At 41.2% G+C, this 23,857-nt stretch overlaps 1 protein-coding gene across 2 annotated transcripts in view; it reads right to left on the reverse strand.

The window, feature by feature from the left end:
- oprl1 (opiate receptor-like 1) overlaps positions 1 to 20,713 on the reverse strand; it is a 41,163-nt gene extending 20,450 nt beyond the window's left edge. Inside the window, exons 1-3 of one of the 2 annotated variants that reach the window (XM_086025407.1) lie at positions 20,674 to 20,710; positions 20,445 to 20,547; positions 13,832 to 14,077 (exon numbers count right to left, since the gene is read on the reverse strand). In XM_086025407.1, coding sequence (XP_085881533.1) covers positions 13,832 to 14,025 — 194 coding nt within the window. In that variant the 5' untranslated portion in view covers positions 14,026 to 14,077; positions 20,445 to 20,547; positions 20,674 to 20,710. Of the gene's footprint in view, positions 1 to 13,831; positions 14,078 to 20,444; positions 20,548 to 20,673 lie in introns of both variants that reach the window. The other variant, XM_086025413.1, reaches the window with a different exon arrangement.
- Positions 20,714 to 23,857: the final 3,144 nt, after the last annotated feature.

The raw sequence follows: 23,857 nt of genomic DNA on the forward strand, positions 1-23,857 counted from the left end.
AAAAGAGAAGCAATTGTCAATATTGAAGGAGTGACAGACCACAAACTTATTTTACAACTCATATAGAGACACTCAGAAGTCAACTATAGAAAAAAAGATTTATACTGGAACAAATTAAATACAAGGAAACAATTGGACGACGGAATGTTTCAGTTGGTTATGGGTTTGGGTGCATTTTATATCAAAGGTGGGATGGGCACCTTTTGCTGTTAGATGATATGCACTGGCTCATCTTCATTTACAAAGCGCTGTACAGCTAACTAGCTTAACAAAAAACAAGCCATGTTTGTGCTTGGGCAGGCCACCAATAATGCAGTGGCGTCCTTAACATTAGGCAAACATAGACAGTTGCCCGGGGCCCAACCTGCGATTGCCAAACATCTCATAAAAACAGGTTGCTGACGTTTTCTTTGGTTTAAAGACATTATTATCATAATTCCTTAACTCTCACTCTTAATATCCCATTAAAATCCTTAATCTATCATAATTTATCATTCCATCATATCTATCTATCATTATCGTTTCGACTGCTCCCCTTCCCTTTTCACGCAATGGAGTATTCCATATTATTACTGTGAATGTGAAGACTTGATTCAGGAAGATGGCTGCAAAAGATGCTCTCTTTTGAGTTACCGCAGTGGAATGTAGGAAAGGAGAAAGTGAGTGAAAAATAAACAGTTTTGATGTAAACCACAAAAGGTTTCAACTTTTTTCACAGTGGAAAATGTGCTTGATTGACAATAGCAAAAAAATAGCACTGCGGTCAGTGTTAGCCGAGACGGATGTAGTTCAGGAAATGAGGAGAAGAACAAAAAATCACGCTTAATCATGTACACGCAAGCTCGAAACCGCGGTAGAATTGGCAAACTATATTAGCTATTAGTTAATATTCTTAGAAAGACCTCCGGTTTGAATGAATAGTGAACTCGGGTAAAGAGAAGGTCAGAGCTGTCAACAAAACCTGGTGTTGTGTTGGCTTTGATGGTGTGGATCAATGCCGGTCCGACCTGGCAGACAAACACGCGTTGCGAGGGTCTGTTGCGAGTCCACTGTTTATTCAGTTTCCCACCAACTATGACCACCATCTCGATGTCGGCGACGGACATGAGTAAGCCATGTTCGGGGCCGCCATTGTTGAGGCGGTCGGATGGACCAGTGAACGTAAGGTGGTTGGTGCCTGTCGTGACGGCAATCCCCCGAATTCACTGTGGACATCAAGGGTGAGGGATGCCGTCAAGCTGAAGAAGGAATCCCATTGGGTTTATTTTGCCCATGGCACTCCAGAAATAGCTGATGAGTACCATGCTAAGCTCAGTCATCTTGGAGGAGCTCAGAGTAGAGACGCTGCTCCTCATCGAGAGGATGATGGTGGGATGATCTCTGTTTTGGATGCTATCCCGATGACCCGACCACTGATAAGCGTAAGAGAATGGATAGAAAAACCTCTGAGGCCAAAGTTAAAATTCACTGTCTGACAGATGAGCCTAAATGGTTGCCAATGTTTACAAAAAAGGATGGGTAGTGTAAAAATTGGATTATACCTCTATCGTAGCATCCACATTGATCTCTTCCTTGGTCGTCGCTAGGTATAGTTCTCGCATAGACCAAATGCCACCCGCACCCCGGAGCTACTGTCCAGAGCTCTTCAAAAGATGCTCAATGGTACGATCATAATGTGAACAACTCAAATCCAGCCATTTGGATTTCTTTAATTCAAATGCATTCTCTCAATGCTAGCAATCTTCTTTTCCCAAAGGTGAGGTTATATCTGCTTGTTAGAAATGTTGTTGCTGGGTAACCTGAGAGATTGGCTTGCACAAGAAAAAAAAAAAAAAAAAAGATTATTTTTCCCCTGTGTTTCATCAAGAGGGAGATAAATCAAAATTGCCAAAAATATAAGGCGATAAGGTGCAGGAGTGTTCCTCCAGCCGCCATCTCCAAGTGTCCTTGACCATGACACTGAGCCTCTAATCTCTCATGAGATGGTTGGCACCTCTCATGGCTTGTGTGAATCATTAGTGCCGTGTATAACACACACGCGCGTACACAGCGAGCTTTTCATGAACAGAAAAAGCACATTCCTCACCAATTGCATCAATGCACTTTAATGCTGCGCAGCGCAAACATAATTTATCATTTTGAAAACTTGACAGATCAGTTGAATTTTGTGACTGGTAGAAAGTCCTCACCTACTTCATTCATATTGTTAATATTCACCTACACGAGGCTCTTTAAATTTGTCTCCCTCCAGGTTATTGATGATGAGCATGATCAGATCAAAAATAGTTATTTCTCCTCAGTTTTCTTCAGTTATTTTCAGATGATAGAAAATACACCAAAAAAAATTATCTTCAGCTAAATATTTTGCACGGTGAAAATTTCAGCAAAGTGGTTTCTTTCTCTTCTCGCCACGACTTGGTGTTATCTTCCCAAAATGAAACCATTTTGCCAAGATTGCTCCCCACTGTTGCTTGTGTGACGGTATCTCCAAAGCAATGTGGTTTAAATAAAGCTGTTGTACAAGGTAAGTTCTCCAAAACAGGCAACACAACAATCCTGTTGAATCATTTCAACAAGTAACACCCAAGTGATGATGTGGAATGCATGATAATGCGAGAGGAGTTTGCACAGGCTGCCGACGTATCATTAGCGGTTTAGCCACGCATCCGCCAACAGGCCAAAGCGGCAATTAATCGTGTCATCTTTTGATCATGCACCAACACCCCACTGCGAATGATTGCCGGTCCATGAAAACCATGTACCTCTTTGAACATGTCGACGGCGCAAAAAGTTTGCGGACCTCTGCTTTACACCACTCTGTGTTGTAGTATTGGATATTTTTACAGTACTAAACGAATTTAGAATGAAATTTGTAGTATTTGTTCCACAGATCAGTTCAGCCTGACTCCCTTCTAATTTATTTACTTACTTACTTACTTATTGCGGCAACTAACTACCATATTTTATGGACTATAAGCCACACTTTTATATAAGCCGCAGCTACCTATTTTAAAAAATTTGATATTTACTGCATTCACAGACCAATTTTGAACTGTAAATGTACATGTATGTACCTGAACAGATTATTTCCTAACGGTGCCTTTTAAAATGGCAGCAACTTTGCTGATTAAACGGGAACAGAAGCAAGAGAAAATAAAGTAAATATCTTCATTTCACTGCCCGCTGCCATCCAGTTTGTCGGTTAACATCCACTTTTTATTGCTGTAATTCTGCATATCACCTAATTCATAACCTAGTGCATAGCGCCTACGCCTGATGAACTCCTCCATCTGCAGTCATATCCTGTTAATGGCATTTGCATTGTATTGATTTTCGTAATTCCAGTTAGACACCCCTAGCGGTGGAAGAAAAATCCCAAGAACAGTCGCACCTTTATATAAACCACATGGTTCAAAACCTAGGGAAAAAGTAGCGGCTTATAGTCCGGAAAATACAGTATTTTTCTCACTGATCTATATGCAGTGGATGACTGAGCTCTACAAACTATGCTTTTCAACAAGTGACTATGAAAATGTGACCAGGAAACAAAATCTGAATAATTTTACTGACCTTCAATTTATATTTTAGTTTACAATGTAAGACAAATGAGCCCTGTGATTGGCTAGATTAGTGATGGGCACGTTAGTTCTTTTGGGTGCACTGAATCAGTTCATTAAAAGTCTTCGCTCAAAAGCTTCCTTCCTTTTTTTTGCCCTGCGTGCTGGTTGTTCATCGGTCATTCGCCGAAGATTCTCGAGCTAGTGACAGACGCCGCAGTTCTGTTCCCGCACTCAGCCAACATCTCACGTGGATGAGCTGAGATGAACTGAGAAAAGAACAGATTTCTTTATGAAGTAATCTTCAGTCATGTGCACTCAAAGATTAATTCCTTTGAACGAAACATTTGCCAACGACACAACACTAGCATGGATAACACATAATTAGTTTTGTCTGTTTGATTAAAACAAGGATGAGTGTAATACAGTTTTCCTGCGACTGAGTCATCTGCCTCAGTCACACTCCTCCTTCCAATACAACAGTTGTCCTTCTCAATGCAGCATGTAAATAATGAATAACTTGCCTATACAATTCCATATAAGGAGGTGAAAATGTGACAGCATCGCTTCATTTCACAAACAGACTTCTTTGCAACGTTCGGATCTCCACCAAATCGAAGAGAGCGGTGAGTGTGATAGTGGACTGACGACACTTGACGGCTGTCTTCGGACTAACATGTCACGCATACTGCAGGCGTAACAGCTTTCTTCTCCCAGGGAGGCAAGAGCCGAGACGCTTGTCACCCGCCAGCAGCCCATGTCTTCGTTAAGTTGGCCAAGAATCGGGGCAGCCCCATGGGAGGCATCCGTGGGAGTGGGGGAGGAGGGTGTCGGTGGATCATCATGGGCAAAAGGCGCCGATGTGATTGAACATGCGACCTTTGTGTCTCTGGGTAGTGGCTGTTAAATCACAACATCTCACTTTACCTCTCCTCATCCTCAGGCGGTAAAATAAATGTGTCTCTCAGCTCACCTCCAACATGGTTCTTGTTCAGTTTACCACATTCTGCCAAGGGACACCTGATTTTAAGACCATTCCAGGTCTGTGCTGTTTGTTACATGGCCCAGAACGTCCATTACTATATATTGTACACTACTATTGGATACCATTGGTGTTTGTGAACAGCCTAGTATTTAGACAGGAATCGTTAAGTTATTCTGCCCCTTTTACAACTGTAACAGTATTGACTTTTCTGGGAAGGTTTTTCAAAATATGTTCCGGTGTGTCTGTGGGAATATTTGGCCATCTGCCGATTTCCATTACTCCATCGCAAGTACGTTAATGGGCTTGTTCTACAACAACAAACTCACCCAGCGTGCCTTCATGAACTGTTCTTTATGCGCCGTGGCACAGTCATAATGCAAAGCGCCTTACAACTGTTCCCATAAAGTTGGAAGCATACAAAGTACATCCATCCATAGCGTTTGTCCTCACTAGGATTACAGTTGAGTTGAAGTCTAGTTCAGCTGACTCTGGGCAAAAGGTAAGATCGACCCCAGACCGGTCACCAGTCATTAATAGAGCATGTAGTATCAACAACCATTTGCACTAACATTCACACCTATGGTCTTCACTGAAACTAACATGCATGTTTTCATGTGGGACGAAGCCAAAGCAGCCAGAGTAAAACAACCGGTATGCAATCACAGGGAGAAATATATCGCTTGTCCTCATTAGGGTTGCCATTGCAATTCCTTACTTATTACATAAAAGCATCAGATTTATGTAACACTCCCCAGACATAATCAGCTATAGCAGGTGCTCGTATATCATCACTTGCATGACCGAACACTCTAAAGTCCTCTTTCACTTCACAGTCAGGCACCTTCACTTTTAGCCACAGAGCAGAAAATAACAAATGATCTAATCCTGCCTAAAGATTGCCTCCATCATCCCCGTTCCAAAGACCCCCGGATTGACAGGTCTGAATGACTATCAGCCAGTAGCCCTCACTCCAATAGTCATGAAGTGCTTTGAGAAGCTGATCATGACACAGATCAAAAACTACATCAACGTCACTGTGAACCCTCACCAGTACGACCAGAGGAAAAACACTCCACTGATGGTGCTATCTCATCAGTGGTCCACACAGCCTCACCCACCTGGAAAGCAGGAACTCCGACGTCCGCTTTCTCTTCCTGGATTTCTCCTTCTCTTTCAGTATCGTCATTCCAGAAAACTTGGTGAAAAAGCTGGGCTGAGACATCACTAAAGGAACTGGGTCCTGGATTTAAACCAACAGACCAGAGACTATCTGGATCCACAATACCATCACCTCCTCCATAACGATCCGTTTTATTAATTCATTTAAGTAGTCTCACAGAACACAAAAAACAAAACAAGGACATTGTAGTGTTTATTGCAAAGGAAAAAAACTCACATAATGCCTTGTAGACATATCACAGAATGCTATTTTGTTGTACTGCGAGCTAAAACTGAAATGTAGTGACACCAGTGAGGTTTATCATCTTATAACATTTTAGGAATTGTGTGTCATTGTCCTCACGTTGGTGCAAATATCACATATTCATAAGTACAGTAAACTGTGCTTGTAGACAGGGTTACTTATGAGGTGGTGTGTGTTGTGTGTATATATTTTTATGAGTTGGTAATATGCATAATAAGAGCATTTGTTGAAAAAATCTCAAACCCTCACTATTTCGATTTACGGGTGTGTGATTGGTCCGCAGATGCCATGAGGATATGATTGGCTGACAAATAAACAAATAACAGAATAATGTGGAATTTAATGCATTCCGATAGGCCCCCTAGAGCGGGCTTCGTGTACTGCAGCAGCAAGTGACCCTCTACGGCCACGGCGTTGCACAGAACCAGCTTGGTCAACTCAAGAATGTAAATTGATTGACAAAAAAAGCAACATCTTTTTTTTTTTTTTTAATTCTGATAGGCCCCGACTTCTGTAGGCCCCTAGTCTCAAACTCAGCTCAGCCCGTTGGTAAGGGCAGCCCTGGTCGCAACTACCTTTTTATTTATTGTTGCATCTACATTAAGGTATGCCTGAGTGCAGTGGACACAAAGTGTGATGCCATTCATTTGACCTCGATGACATTTACTGTGCAGTCGTGCAGCCATATGATGATGGAAAATTAACTAAAGAATTATCTTGATGAATCCTTCTTTCTTGTAGGTAACTCTGTACTACAACTTCAATGACAATTTTGCAGTTTGTTAACGGCAGGTTGACACAAAGGCAGGCAAAGGCAACCCTAAGCAGTGGATTTATTGCATGATTTTAACAAGAACAAGATTTGAAGTTGGAGGACCGAGGACCCAAGAGTAGAGCCAGGACGTAAACACAGATAGCAAATGAGGCGCAACCAACTGACAGGAGTTGCCCTTGGCCAGCTTTGACACGTACATAAAACTTGGAAGGTTACAAGGCCCAACCTGAAGGTGAATGGCAAACAGAAATGTGTCTGACAACCATGTAAACATTTCACTTGAGCGAACATTAATTCTGACTGTTCTGAATTTTAGTACTCAGGCCACTGGGAGAGGAAAACTAGCACAATATATTTTTTCTTTTTCAGTATTTTTGTTTTGTTTTGAGTGAATGTCAAAATTCCCACACAAGCAAAAGCAACATTGTGAAACCAACAGCTTATGCTTTGAAGGATCTGAATCTATATGAATGGCTTTATATTAGCCAACAGGTTAACCAAAAAACAAATTGGGAATTACACATCGCATAATCAGTTCAAAGTCTCAGAGTCAGCGTGCCCTGATCTGAGCACGGGACCAGCTGGTGAAGATCAGCCCATATTAGGCAGGGCCAGCCAGGGAGGAAACCAACCCACATTATGTTTGGATTTTGAAGAGTGTATAAATGTGAGGGCTGCATGTTAGACCGCGCCCCTTTTCTGCCCTCGCCCGTCTCGGGTGAGAGCATTCACGAGGATGGAAAAGCTGCCCAGATTTGATCATTGTATGGTTCCTGAACTTCAGAGATGGTAAAGAAATCTGCAGAGAAAATTCAATTGATTTGTGTGAGTCTTTATTTGTATTGGATACCTTCTTGAAAGATAAAACGAACTAATATGTTCTATGCAAGCCCACTAGTTGAAACGAGTCATTCTGCTAAATATTGCATTTGTGAAATAAGAGTTAATCCACCCGTTTTTAAGCCATCTCTGGGGGCGGCCATTTTGTCACTTCAGTCGACTGAAAATGACATCACAGCTACCCAAGGCTCATGTAACGACCAATCACGGCTCAGCTTTAGAAAACAGGTGAGCTGTGATTGGTCGTTCTCTGAGTCCTGGGAAGTTGTGATGTCAATTTCAGGCGCCAGAAGTGACAAAACGGCCGCCACCCTGAGGTGGCTAAAAAGGGGTGGATTTTGCTGCTTAACTCATATTCCACAAACGCATATTAATCCGAATGCCGTGTTTCAACTAGTGCGCCTGCTGGGAACATATTCCTGAAAAAAATGTTTGGGTTGATTTCTGCTTTTTCACTTTCTCGTCTATAAAGTACTTGAAAAACGCTCTGGCTTTGTTTCAACATTTTGCCACCTGAGGCTCTCATTAGGGGGGAAAAAACAACAACAAGAAAACAGAAGATTTTACTGCACACATTGTTAACCTCACCCAATGTGTGGATGTGGCAATGCCCAATCAAGTCCAACATCTCCTACAAGTGAGAATTAAATGTGTGACCCATACACAACAAACAGTTTTTTTTATGGCTGGGGCCAAATGTAGATATGTCTAACTTACACCGAATGCTCCCCTCCTATGTTTGCTTGCTAACAGATACTTAAAGCAATGAGAAAAGGATTTGGAATTTGGCACTTTTCATTTATATGATAACTACAGATGCTCACTGGTGATTCCCGTACGAGTTTAATATTATTAAATAAGTTAATAAGTAAAAGTTATGGATTTGTTATTTTAGACTCTGGAGGTGGTCTCACACCTGCAGTTGTCTCACTGAGACAAATCAGTAGGTGGGTTTGAAAACTCGTTCATGAAGACAAAATGGAGCTGAATTGCGCTTTGTTGGTAATACAGTACACCGGCAAACTTTACAGCAAGAAAAATTACCGTCCTTTACACGGTGGAAAGAAGATAATATTGCTCATCAGTCTCATTTGTTTACATGCTTCCTGTAATCTTGTCACCATTATGATGTTCAGGGTCCATCCTGATGATGCCATCATATCTAGCCATCCATTTCCAATAGCGCTTGTCCCCATTTGGGTCACGGGTGAGCTGGAGCCTATCTCAGTTGACTTTGGTGTAGAGGCGGGGTACACCCTAGACTGGCCGACAGCCTATGTCGCAGTGTTGTCAAGTTACAGTATTAAAGAAAATAAAAACAGAGTTGAATGGAAAAAGTCTAGCTGTGACATTGATACAGGCTCTTTCATCAAAGTTTTGGGGTGCATTGTGCAACTGTCTTTCTATTCACATATAATGTAAACATCTGCCTGAGAGAGAACATTACAGAGGCAAAAAGGCTTTCGTGCCTCCCTGATAAAGGCCACCATTTCAGTGCAGCAAGAACCAAATGACAAGATGGAAACTAATTTGTCGCACCTTGTTTTCTAACCCAGGCTTTTTTCATCATCATTATGAAACATGCAAATGAGCTGTGCATGGCTGATAAGTTTCCTAATGCAACTGAACACTGCTTTGTGCTGCGAGTCTACAGCGATCATTAGCCGACACTCACGGCTACTAGAAGATGAGGAAGGCCACAAGGATGAAAGAGTAAAATCAGATAATAAGGGATGGAAGAAAAACAAGAAGAAAGGCTGCTCCGCACCATTCAAGTTCCGCTTTCTTTCCTCTTAGTGCACCAACGAGTGCCTGGAAACTGAATGCGGCAAGTAAAACAAATACATTTTGATTAATATGTAAATTCTGATGTTGCAATGAAACTTTGATGACTCAATCTGATCAAGCAATGAGCAACCAGAAATAGTTTTTAGCACCCAAATAGTACCTGTTTAGCACACTTGGAAACCCAGCCACTCAAGTACTAGTAATCATACTTTGTAGTACTTAAAGAGGATGTCAATCCAAACATATTTTTTAGGTTCAATGCAGACCCACTCATTGAAACAAGGCATTCAGATAAATATTGCGTTTGTGGAATAAGTGTCAATCCTGCATTTTTTAACCATCTTTGCGGGCAGCCATTTTGTCACTTCTATCGACTGAAAATGACATCGAAGTTGCTCAGGGCTCAGGTAACGACCAATCACAGCTAACCTATTTTCTGAAGCTGAGCCATGATTGGTTGTTATGTGAGCCCTGAGCATGTGTGATGTCATTTTCAGGTGACGGAAGTGACAAAATGGCCGCCCCCTGAGATGGCTAAAAAGGGGTGGATTGTGCTGCTTAACTCATATTCCACAAACTAAATATTAATCAGAATGCATACTCTTAAAAAAATATGTTTGGGTTGACTTCACCTTTGACTATTTCCCTCATCACCTTTAACAGAAAGCTGTTATGTCGTTTATCAAATTAACCAGAAAATCTAAACAATATGTAATTGCTTACTTAGTGTGTTTAATACGTTAAAGTCAAAGCATTTTAAAGTGGCCCTTGTGTCCTTTCTATGTTCTGTATGTGGCCCTCAAACGAAAACGAAAACCATACTGCCTTAAAGCATACCGTGCTGCATCAAAACATCACCTGCACAATTTTATGTTTTTAATCTGTTTTTAATTTGGAGAGGATTATCAAAGCGATTCTGATGTCTGATAAAGTCCTAACTTGTATCTTGTGGCTACTCTATGCGTGGGTTGTTATGGAAACAGGCAGGAATTCTTGAAGGCTCCTCACAGAGAGGCTTCAGCTTGAGCTTCGGCCTTAGGCCAGTTCGCTGCTCACTTCGCTATGATTATGTTCCTCTCTGAGGTCCAACTTCCTTTGTGAAGGATGCAAGAGAAAGCAGGTTCCTGTAGGAGTGCCTGCTCATAGCCCTTATTGTTGTTGTTGTGCACTTCAAAACATTAGGGTTCAAAGTGTTTTTTCCCCTACCTGTCAGCTCAGAGAAAACATATTGCTTGCAGTGGTCACAAGAAACAAGCACCATAACGTCAACATGGCTTTCTTTATTTCAACTTGACCTCAAATCCTGAGACAATGCACCAAAATTCAGTGATGATTTGGACAGATAGAAAATAGAAACAGCAGTTACTCTGCTTTAAACTCAGACATATAGTTGGTATCATGCTCAAGGACAATTTGACATGATTACAAGATTATTAACACTATGAGCCTATTAGCATGACCGTAATCTGGGTCATTAAAAACAAATTTGCCAAAACAATCATTTTAAAAGGTTATAAGCATCACCAGCCTGGGTATCCACAATCAGTTTTGGGACACTGTTTGCTTACTGATTTGTTCAAAAACAATTATTCAAAATTTAATTACAGATACAAGAAATATGATGCAATAGAATAGAATAGAAACAATTTCTTCTAGGGTCAAACTGGCACCTCCATAAAAACTTTTCTTACTTGAACTACCAACTACTGTAAGTTTACAGTCAACTGAAAATGACACCACGGTGCCTAAGGGCTTAGGTAACGACCAAACACGTTTTCTGTGTTTGGTCATGTGACGATGGCATCAAGATGAGCCCTGAGAGACTGTGATGTCATTTGCAGTCGACAGCAAGAGGCAAAATGGCCGCTCCCTGCGATGGATAAAACCGGGTGAATTTTGCTGCTTAATTCACATTCAACAAACCCAATATTAATCAGAATGTCGTGTGTCGACTAGTGGGGCCACATAGAACATATTATTGTAAAGGAAATCTTTGACTTGACTTCCGCTTTTAAGTGTCATATAAATATTTAAAAAATTCCCCTATGTTAGACCCATCCTGCTTGCTAACATGAGGAAGGGGCGTAACAAGTGTGAAACACCCTACTCCGTCGGTCAAAGGTGCCATGTTAGTGGAGGAACAGGTAAGATTAGGGTCAGGTTTAAACTTCGGCATAAATATAGGTAGTTCTAAACATTTTTATAGGAGTCGTTAATTAGTTGTAGATTTTGTCTATTTGTAGCAGGGCTTGATCGCTAATATTAGGGGTTCAATGTAACACATTTTGGCTGCTAAATATTTCTGCCTGTTCTGTTTCACTCTGATCCAAGATGTAGCAGCAACACAAAATCATTGATAGGAACATATGACCAATCCAATTGTATGCGATTGACAAGAGTCATAGATTTATATCATACCTGATTGGATGTTGTAATGCATGACATGACCCTACGCACTATTGCAACAAAATCACCTTGATGGATACAAGTTGTGACTTGGGAGGACAAGGATGGATGAAATTGTGGACAGATCTGAAGAGTACGAGAAACAAAAGTACCCTTCGGTAATTCCTCATTATGCTGTGTGATTGCTTCCCATACAAAATGTGTATTTCTTGGATTCATCATCTATGACATGACATCATCTCTATTGGCATTCCAACCCCTTTTCTGGGTCCTTCTATGAAAATGAATCATCCTTTCACTTCGTCTTGCCTCCCACTGTTGCCGCCTCTATCCCCTCTATCACAGCGGAGTCATCGTGACACGCCTCCGAGTGTCTTTGGTTGCCATCTCCAACATCTCATGCTGCTAAAACTAGAGACATTCTAAGGTCATGATTAAGACCAGATTGTGTTTGATTTGGAGATTTAAGGTTTAAAAAAAAAAAAGAAAGTTTGAGATCTTATTTGGTCTCTGTGACATCCCCCATCTCCCTTTGAACATTACAGCTTTCTTTAGACCCACGCTCTAATTAGAAACACTGGAGAAAAATGAAGACGAATGGCTTGAGCAATAGACACATCACACTACAAAATAAAAACAGCCCATTTGAAAGTTGCTATTTTTAAACATAACCAGACTGTTTTTTTGCAGTTTCCTCTGTCACTGTTGTCATGAAAACACCTCACTTTGAGCTTTATTTACTTCAACACCAAATAGCAGGCTCTAAATAGTTTTTTTGCTTGCCACATTTTGTTTGGTTACTTAAAGAGGGAAATTAACCCAAACATATATTTTTTTCAAGAATATGTTCCATGCAGGGCGGCACGGTGGTCGACTGGTTAGCACGTCCGCCTCACAGTTCAGAGGTCGTGGGTTCGATCCCGGCTCTGGCCTCCCTGTGTGAAGTTTGCATGTTCTCCCCGTGCCTGTGTGGGTTTTCTCCGGGTACTCCGGTTTCCTCCCACATTCCAAAAACATGCATGGTAAGTTGATTGGACATTCTAAATTGCCCCCAGGAGTGATTGTGAGTGTGGATGTTTGTTTGTCTCTGTGTGCAACCAGTTCGGGGTGTCCCCTGCCTGCTGCCCGATGACAGCTGGGATAGGCTCCAGCACGCCCGCGACCCTTGTGAGGATAAGCGGTATCGATGATGGATGGATGGATGGATGTTCTATGCAAGCCCACTAGTTGAAACAAGGCATTCTGATAAATATCGCGCTTGTGGAATAAGAGTTAACCCACTCGTTTTTAGCCATTTCAGGGAGCGACTGAAAATGACATCACAAATGCTCAGGGCTCAGGTAATAACCAATCACAGCTCACCTGTTTTCTAAAGCTGAGTTTTCTACGTGCTGCCTCCATGAGTGAAAATGTGTTTTTGCTCACCTTTCTCTTCAGACTACAAAACAACTAGCTGCTCGCCTCATTGCAATGCCCAAACTCCGCCCCTGTTTATCATGATAATGCTCCGTAGAGTAAATTTGTGTAAATTACCCATAAATGTCAGAGACCTTTGACTAAGACGAGACTAAGCAAGAGCAGAAATCAAGTATGTTCACAATTGTAAATATTGAAATGTGAAAAACTCATCATTCTTAACTACCATAAGATGATTCATGTCACTGAATTGCGTCATACATTTTTTCCCTAAAATTCCTGTAAATCATTCAAATAAAAAAAAGTTGACCGCAAGATATATAAAAAATACAATAAAAAGAAGACCTCAACCCGACCCCAAAAATACTAATATACATCACTCATTTGTTGCTGAATGAGAATATAACAATAGTAACAGTTTAAAATGAGGGTGAAGTTCCAGCTGCAGCATATCTGCTGCAATGGAGTAATTACATAGCTTGTCCGTAGATCGCATTAGACCAATGTACTGTTTTAAACAGCGACAAAGATCTTACCATTTCAGAATGTGTTTAATTTATACAATCACTGCAGAGCAGACGGTTCTCTGTTATACAATTTGGACACTTGGAACACGCTGTTCAATAAAGATTTCTTCTTACCTTATAATGACGTACATGACCAGGAAGTTCCCCACCAGGCCGATGACGCACACGATCATGTAGACCACCACAATGGTGACCCTCACTCCTGTCGGCAGAAGGGCGTCGGTTTCATTGTAGGCGCTGCTGAAGTTGTTCTGGAAGAGCTGCAGGTGACTCAGCTCGGCCAGCAGGAGCTCGTCGGGGAAGTCCATGTCCGAGCGAGGTCGTAGGGCGAGGAGACGCCTGCTAATGAATCAATCTGACCTGAGAAGGGCACAAAGAACACTTTGAGCCTCTCTCTGATGGTCCAAACTAAACATATTGTCCCAAACAATCAAAAAACTTAATGTGGCTTAAACGAGTATTTGTCGAGTGCAAGAGGGGGATCATAAGTATTGTTGAATGAAGTAAAGTAACTACAACTACGAAATAACTGCTCAACCTTCCTTCTTATGTACGGCTGAACAGTAATACCAAAATAAATACATTTAAACCCCGAAAGTCCATGACAATTTCAGTCGTTTGGTTGTGAAGGAACACCAACCGCGTATGGTTATACGGTGCTTGCTTTCCTGCATCAGCTGCTGCAACAACACCTCAAATTGTCGCCACGAAACCGACTCTTGTACTCTGCCTCTCTTCATTCATGAATATTCATCGAAACAGTAACTCTGCGGCTGCAGCCTGCATGCGGTTACTGCCAGCCTCAATACATGTGGGTTATATGCGTTAAGATTCCCCCCCACCGTCACACACTTCTTCCCTCCATACTGATACGCAATCCACATCCTGACACTGCGGGGCGGAAAAACAGAGTGCAATAGTGCAACGTAATGTGTTCGTTTTATGATGACAGGTGCTCGTTACAGTTCTTGCATATAAGAGAAGGTGTGACATTTTAAACTAATACATGTACAATGTGGTGGGATAGTAAGCGTGTGTTTCGTTTTGGAAACGTCGTCTTTGAGCATCTGTATATGAAAGACTCCCATTTAAACTCTTAGCCAGACTACAAAGCAGGTAAACTACTGCACTCTGGCTTTCTGTATGATTTGTTTTCTTTTTAATTCTTCCAGTCACCAGCGAATAAATACAGGCAATGGATGGGCATAATAATAGACTAATTGATTCTTTACTGTTCAGCCGATTGTGTGGAATTGAGTGTTGATTGATGTTTCCACATTCAGCAGACTAAGCTGTTAATTCAGTCTACACTAAACTGGATATGTTTGACGCAATGGGAAAATGAGCTTGTGTCTACTAAATGTACTAAGCTAAATGATGATTCTAAATTGCTCGTGGGTGTGAATGAGAGTATGGATGATTGCTAAAATACAGTATACAGTAGCTCACAAAAGTGAGGACACCCCTCACATTTGAAGAAATATTTTATTGTATTTTTCATAGCAGAGCACTGGAGAAAAATGACACTTTGCTACAATGCAATGTAGTCAGCGTACAGCTTTTATAACAGTATAAATTTACTGTCCCTTAAAGTAACCCAACATGCAGCCATTAATGTCAAAACCAATGGCAACAAAAGTGAGTAGAGACTGAAGAAAAAAATGTCCAAATCGTGCCCAAAGTGCCAGTACATTGTGTGGCCAACATTATTTTCCAGCACTTCCTTAAGCCTCTTGGATATTAAGTTCACCAGAGCTGCACGCGTTGCTACTAGAATCTTCTTCCACTCCTCAATGACGACATGTCATGGAGAAGAGGGGTGCGCTCCTTCGGCTTCCGTTTGAAAATGCCCCAACGATACTCGATAGGGTTTAGGTCCGAAGACATCCATCTCCAACTCAGCAAGGCAGTGGCTATCTTGGAGTTGTTTTTGGTATCATTATCTTGTTGAAATACTACCCTTAGGTCCAATTTTCGCAAGGAGGGGATTATGCTCCGCTTCAGTCACAGTACATGTTGGCACTCAAGGTTCCCTCAAAGTATTGCTACACCCCAAATCTGGCCACACCTACTTAGTCTCAGACAATAACATTCCCACTACCATGCTTGACTGTAAGCAAGGCACACCTTTCTTTTTAGTCCTCACCTGGTCGCATGATTGATGCTTGACACCAACTGAACCAATTGAGTTCATGTTGGTCTCATCAGACCACAGCGTTCCAGTAATCCACGTCTTTAATTTACTTGTCCTTAGCACATGTGTTTGTGGGTTTCTTGTGCATCATTTTCAGGAGAGGCTTCCTTCTCGGACAATCGCCATGCAGACCAATTTGATAACTTGTGTGGCGTATGGTGTGGACCCACGACACCCCCTCAAGTAGCATGCTGGCAGCACAGCACTCATACTGTATGCTTATTTTTCTAAATAAGTAATAATAAATAAATTTTGGATATGACACCGAGCACCTGTACTCAACCTTTTTGCTTTATCGTGCTGCTGTACGGTCTTGACGACTATGCTACAGCTCTGTTTCATAGTCTTCTTAAATGTAGAGCGACAATTCTTTCTTTCAGATCCTCGGAGAATTCTTTGCGATGAGGTTAAACTTACAGTGACCGGTATGAAAGAGTGAACGCAATAAGACAAAATGCAACACCAGTGCACCTTCACACCTGACATCTTCTAGTAATAACGAGTCACATAACACAGGGGAAGAGAACATAGTTAATTGGGCCCAATTTGGACATTTTCTCTTAGGTGTGCCAGCGGTTTAGATATTAATTGGTGTGTGCTGAGTTATTTTGAGTGGACAGAAAATGTAAAAGATGTGCAATGAGAACTTCACCTTGTAGTAAAGTGTAATTTATACCTTAAAAAAGCTGTATGTACGGTAGTAAAATTGTTTTTAAATATGTGAGGGGTGTACTCACTTTCGTGAAATACTGTATGTTCCCTGCAATTAGCTGGTGGCCAATCAAGGGTGCACCTGCCACTCGTCCAGCTCATCGTTCCACGAAACTTAATGAGAACAATCGCTACATAAAAATGTCTACCTGTATATTTAAATTATAGTAGGTGACGGGAGACTAAAAGTGAGCTCAATCAGAGGAGCCTCTACCCTCCTGTTAGCTCAAACCAAAGTTCTTGTTTGGAAATGTTCCACCACTCTGTGGCCATTGCAGGACTTCCTTTTAGTCAAAATGATGCCTGGCTGGAAAGGGCAGTGTCAACTAAGTTGTGCAGCAGCATGGAAGCATTTCAAGCAGTTATGATCATGTTCCAAATCCTCACAGTGTTTCCGTTACTGCGGCCACACAGTCGAGTAACAGCGGCCTGAGTGCTTCGGTTGTCTTTCTCATGTTTACTTTACTTATATACGGTGTTGTCACAAAATTAAACAGTCAAGTGTTTTTACAATTTGGAATTCAACCAAAGGCAATTGCTAGCACATCTGCCTCTTGAGAGAGTCCAGATTCCGATCTTGGCTCCGGACCTTCTGAGAGGAGTTTGCATGTTTCACAAGTTTCCTACTACATTTGAAAAACATGCATGCATACATTCATTGAAAACTCTTTTCACATTTTTTTTTTCCATATTCAACCAATGTGTGAATATGACTGTGGATGGTTGTTCTTCGTTTACAATACGAGCCTTGCGATTGACTGGCGACATTCGGGGTGTACAACGCCGCTTTCCCAAAGTCATTTGAGATCATTTATCCGCAAACCTAATGAGAAGAAGCACTACCGCTCAAGAAAATTACACATCTACCTTTTAAGTCACATAAAACCTTCACAACGTCAACATCTTCCACAAACTTCTTCAAATCAGCAGACATGCGCCTTCCTCTAATGCACTCTCTGCATTTGTTATGTTTTTTCCTTTAGATGTTGTGTCTTTTGAACACTTATTCAAAACCTCTGAATCATCCTCAACAAGGGGGAAAAGAACAAGGGAGCAAGAAGAAGAACAAGAACAAGAAGAAAAACAAGAAGAGAACGAGAGAAGAAGAATGCAATAATAGAAGAACAATATACAGGAAGTGACAAGATGTAAGCGGATTCTACTCACATTAGAAGCAGTCACACTCCACCATATGTCATCGCTTATCAAAGTTAAGGTATACTTAGTTTGAACTATTACGTGGTTAACTTACTTCTATACTCGCATAATATTCAAAATGTTATTTACAACTTAAAATCCTGGAATGGATGAATTAGATTTTTTTTGTAATTGACCTTTTTTAGATTGACCAGCTTCCTGGAAGATATTGCGTCTGACAGCACAGGTGTCAAACTCGAGGCCCTTGGGCCAGATCTGGCACGCCACATCATTTTATGTGGCCCGACTTCATCCTTTTTGCTAAAAAAACAAAATTGCAAATTGTTTCCACTTTTAAAAGTGTTGAGATGTTGCATGCTTAGAGCTCACCTCATGTCTCTTAATTGCAACATTCCTAGCTCCCTGCTCCTCTAAACATTGAACGTGACGCGGTAGTTGTGAGTGTGTGTGCGGGTTGCGTGTCTGTGTGTGTTTTACCTACTTGTTTTGTGTTGTGCTCTCATTTTGTTTGCACTGTGAGTGAGGTTATTGTATTCCCTTTAGTGAGGACCCTGAATGTGAATATTCACACAAACAAGACCACAAAGTTTGTTTTCCTGCATGTCACAGGGTTCTAGGACAGCTATTGTAATTGTGCTGATGCAGTAGAATCAAGTCATTATTACGACTCATTTGGACGAATTTTCTAAGATCCGTTTACATGCCTGTACTGTAAGTCACATTCACTCCGTAACACATGTACTTACTGATAATCGTGTGTTACTATGCAACTGCACTTTTTCTGCACTTTTCATGTAGATGCCCATACATACTTCTCTGCACTAAATCCCGCTTTCACCTTTTTGCTTTGTAAATCGCACACAATTTCAAAGAGGGAATTATCAGCCAGCAGGCGAAAAAAAATAAAAAAATGTCTTCAAAGCAGTTGACCTTCCCTAAATGAACGTTCGCCCATGAAGGACGGGCTGCATCTGTCTGATAAATACAGCACATGCTCAGTACGTCAATAAATCTGTCTGAGTGTGTTTTGTTTTCCTGGTTCAATCTGTGTGTGTGTGTGTGTGTGTGTGTGTGTGTGTGCGCGTGCACGGGCGTGTAGGTGTGCGTGTGTGTGTCTGCACTTTGATGAATATGCATTCAACTCACAGCCCAAACTGTGTTTCCATGTAAGGCCTCCTTCTCTTCTACGACAACTAATAGGAAAACAAAGCCACTCTCTTGGTCACAATCAGGTGCACTTGTTGCATTATTAACATCACAAAGACGCAATCCAATTTGATAACAAAGGCAAAGTACACTTCTTATTGTTTAAAAGTACGCTTGAGTGACTAAGTCCAAACAGGTCGCACTAACATAAATATACCTCAGTGAAAACGGAAGATGTAGAGTTGTTTAGTCTTCAGGACTCGTCCAAATAGTTTTGGTTACATAAGTAGTCATTACTACCCGGGTGCGATGACATTGATGATGAAGAACAGACACAAACACGCACACACAAATGTGCCCACTCGCAGCTTCTGTTTCCTCTACTACCTCAGAGAAGCTTGCTGCAGCTCATAAGAAATTGTTACTAATACTAGTTCAGAAAAAACAAGTGAAGATGAGGTGCCAAATCCAGATATAGTCTCAATATTCTGAGGTGTCTATTTGACACTTTTGTGTTTACATTCAATTTGGTGTGCATGTCTGTAGTGTTTCTGTACAAACCCACATCACTATCTACTGACCTGGCATGTTCAATACCTTTTTTTTTTTTAGTTTTGTAACTGTTTTTTTAATGCAAAAAAACAGCAGGTAATTTGAAAGGGTTGGGCACTTTTGCAGTGTAGACAACGAAGGAGAAATACAAACACAACAACAGTGGTCCACTGTTGGTTTTCTTATGAAGTAAGTAATGCATGCCAACACACAACATGTAACATTCACAAACCCAGTTAAATTCACCTGCTGTTTAATCAGTCTATTGAATGTAAAGCTCCACACTAAATAATTTCGGCCTATATAACTGTTTGTTGTTTGTAGTCATTAGTGCGTCACTAAAGCAACAAGTTTGAAGTCAGGGCCTACAGCTGTCAAACCTATTCAAAAATAAAATAAAATAAAAATCATTAAAATACGTAATTAACATATTTAGCCACACATGCTTGACCTCACCAGAACACAAACATAAACACACTTTGCCATGAAACCAAATAAAAGCCTGTCAGTGTTTTTCTCCACAAGTTATTTTGTGTACAAGTGAGCCCATCATGCCGGAAACGTCTTTTGGTTTTCGTTGCCATGCAGATGAGGCAACAACTCCAGTCAATAAATCACAGCAAAGGATCCACAATGCATCACGCAGGCGAGTGGAAGAAGTCCCGTCAGCCAGACCGACAGACAGGTGTCTATAAGTACGTATACAATTGAAGGCAACAAAACATATTGCAGCCCTCTCCCTGTCGCGTGCAACCTGTCACTTAAACGCATCGCGTTACAAACTGCAACCGCATTTCAGCACACTGAACGCATCATCTGCACGTCGTTTGCAACAACCGACAGCAGATATCTTAAAAACCTTCCCGCAATGTTCTGCGCATTTCTCACGTTCTGCTGTAGAAGGGTAGGATTAGATCTAGTGAAGCCCCGGTCAAGTATAGGTCCCGTTCCTGGTCCTGGTCCTACCTTTTTTTTTTTATGCGGACCGCGCAGCTACGCCGCAAGTAGTTGTCGCCTGACTGCAGCGTCCTGCTGCCTTCCTCTTGCTACCGTTTCTCTCCGCAGCCTCCTACACCGAGGAAAAGAAGAAGAAGATGAAGAAGAAGAAGAAGAAGAAGAAGAAGAACTGGAAAGACTAGTTGGTCCAAGAGCAGCAAGGGATGAAGAAGAGGGAGGAGGGGACGAACGGCTTTACCTCTCCGCGCGGAGCATTCCGCATCAGCCGAGTGGCAAACGGGCTGGGGGGAGGAGGAGGGTGGTGTGTTGGGGAGGAGTGGATTGTTGGACGTGGGGTGGAGGTGGGGGAGGGCGGGGGTGCAATGGAAGCTCAACATCTCCGTCGCCGCTGCTCACAAATACACAGGAAAAATATGATGCATGTTAAAAACATCTGGTTTACATTTGCTCATGCTAAATGTATCTGTTTGTATCAAATTTAAACTATGATTTTGTAGAAACGTTACGTTTTGATTTGATCCCAATTTAAGTTAAGACCACACACTATTCTTTCTTTCGTTCCTTCTTGGTCCACTTCTAAATTGTTTCTCTCCTTTCCTTGATTCCTTTCTTCCATTCTGTCGTGTCTTGTCCTTTTCTTTGATTTCTTCCTTATTACTGTACTTTCTTTCTCGCTTCCCGCGCCGGGATTCAAACCCAGAGCCCAGAAAGGTGATATAGACGTACTAAGCGCTCGACCGCTTTCCACATGCTCTATTCATTTTTAATTGACTATTTCCTTAATTCCGTTAAACTTACCTTATTGGCCTTCTTTTTCCTTCCTTTCGTACTCATTTCCTTTTCTGTCCTTCCTTGCTTCTTTTTCTTCAGCTCTATATTTCCTTCCAAAATTATTGAGCCGTTTGTAAAGTAGTTAGTTGTGCCAGTACCAGTTAATGAGCATAGTTTGAAGTGAAAATGCTGTTTGACTAAAAGCATTTGGGAACTGAGGACACTAATTGTTGAAGCATTGTAGGTGGGATTTTTTCCCATTCATGCTTGACATACAACTTTTGTTGTTATATTTTTGTTGTCAAATATGGGAGACAGGTCTGGGGTCCATTTCACAAAGCAGGTTTAGTGAAAACTCAGAGTCTGCTAACCCTGAAATGAGGGAAACTCTGACATTTCCATTTCAAGAAGGAAGGTAACTCAAACCAGAGAAAGAGGGGTAACTCTAGCTGGTTTTAGAGAGAGAGGTAACTTAAGATCCCAGTCAGTTACTGCAGTAACAGACTCTCTGAACCTAACCGGGTTGGGAGCAGGTTTATCTCAGTCAACCTCGAGTTTCACTCTGTCTCAGCCCTCTTTCTGAGCCACACGCTCTTTTTCATTTCCTCATTCCTTCAGTTCGCCCAGGGGTGCTTTGTCATAACGTAGTTCTGTCATCTGTCATTAAAAAAAATCGGAGTCAGGATATGAGAAGTCCATTAGGCACAGTATCACTGAAAAACGTTTCTGTTTAATGTATTTACTTTTACTTTGTCAAGTGGTTGCACAAAATGAAATAATCTGGATCCAGATACATTTATTTAGTAGCTGTATAGTCTATTTAAAAAATGTATCTTAATCCAAAATATAATCATCTGGATTAAGATGTATTATTAAGTAGACTATATCTAATATCTTAATCCAAAATACAATCACCTGGATTAAGATACATTTTTAAGTAGACTATACAGCTACTAAATAAATGTATCTGGATCCAGATGATTTTATTTTGTGCAACCACTTGACAAAGTAAAAGTGATTACATCATGTATCCTAATACAAAATATAATCATCTAGATTAAGATACATTTTTAAGTAGACTATACAGATACTAGATAAATGTATCTGTATCCAGATGATTTTATTCTGTGCAACCACTTGACAAAGTAAAAGTGAATAATTTCAACACACCATTTTTTTCAGTCTAAGTGGAGACAAACATGACATGTCCTTATAAACATTCTGTATGTGGAGGAAGGTACAGCATTACTACGCAGAGAATTAAATATTCGTCGAGATATCAGACTGCGCCATGATGTTTTAGCATTTCCAGAAAATTATCTTTTTGAGCGGTACCGTTTCACATGACAGTCCATCATCTACATACACTGAAATATGTTTCTGTTGAATATTTACTCAATGTTATTTATTTAATGTGGTTGCACAAAATATAATCATCTGAGTTCAGATACATTTTTTAAGTAGACTATACTTCTACTTAAAAAATTTATCTGGCTCCAAATGATTATATTTTGTGCAACCACCTGACGAAAGTATAATTGAGTAAATTCAACCATCATTTTTTTCAGTGTACCCGCATGAGATTATGCCAAGGCCGGTCTTAATTGTTTGAACAATGTTTTTGTATTTCATCAGCTGTTAAGTGCGCTTCTCCCCCGCGAGATTGCACCTAAATTAAATAAATTAATAGGCGGAATCAAACAGTTTTCCTCTGTTATATTATTATGATTGCAAAGGACTTGAAACTTTCACATATATTGACCCCAAACAGCAATGTTCTCCCACACCCCGCCCATATTGCCATGGTGACTTGGCAAATTAAGGCTCTGTTTATGCTGTCTTTTCAAAGTTGTGGCGCACGCGCTTAACTTCAGGTGAAGGTACTCCGAGTTGAGTAAACTGATTCAAATCAGCTGTTCTGGAACCGGAATCTCAGAGTAGATCAACTCAGACTTCAGGATTAGACTCAGAGTTTGATGAACCTGCTTTGTGAAACAGCCCCCTGGACTGCTGGCACTCCAGTCCAGTACTCACTGTTTTACTACGAATCTCGGTGTTGTAAGATGTGCAGAATGTGGCTTGGAATTGTCTTGCTGAAATAAGCAGGGACGTCCCTGAAAAAGAGGTTGCTTGGATGGCAACATATGTTCCTCCAAAAGCTGTACACTGTATGTGCCTTTCAGCATTAATGGTGCCTTCACAGATATGCAAGTTACCCATGTCATGGGCACGCACACGCCCCAATACCATCACAGATGCTGGCTTTTGAGCATCATGCTGATAACTGTCCGGAAGGTTATTTTCCTCTTTGGCCCTGTGGGCATGATGTCCATGATTTCCAAAAGCAATTGCCCAAAATGTCACAGCTTTTTTGGACATGTTGCAGCCATCAAATACAAAAGGAGGTAATTTTTTTGAAAAAAAAAAAAAAAATCAGTTTGAACATATTTCGTCTTTGTAGTCGGCAACTGTGCCTCCTAAAAAAATAATATTAATAATATTACCTATGTGGGCGGCACGGTGGTCGACTGGTTAGCACGTCCGCCTCACAGTTCAGAGGTTGTGGGTTCGATCCCGGCTCCGGCCTCCCTGTGTGGAGTTTGCATGTTCTCCCCGTGCCTGCGTGGGTTTTCTCCGGGCACTCCGGTTTC

Source organism: Filicampus tigris, chromosome 1 (assembly GCF_054856515.1).
Source record: "Filicampus tigris isolate MCC_2025a chromosome 1, RoL_Ftig_1.0, whole genome shotgun sequence".
Taxonomy (NCBI): Eukaryota; Metazoa; Chordata; class Actinopteri; order Syngnathiformes; family Syngnathidae; genus Filicampus; species Filicampus tigris.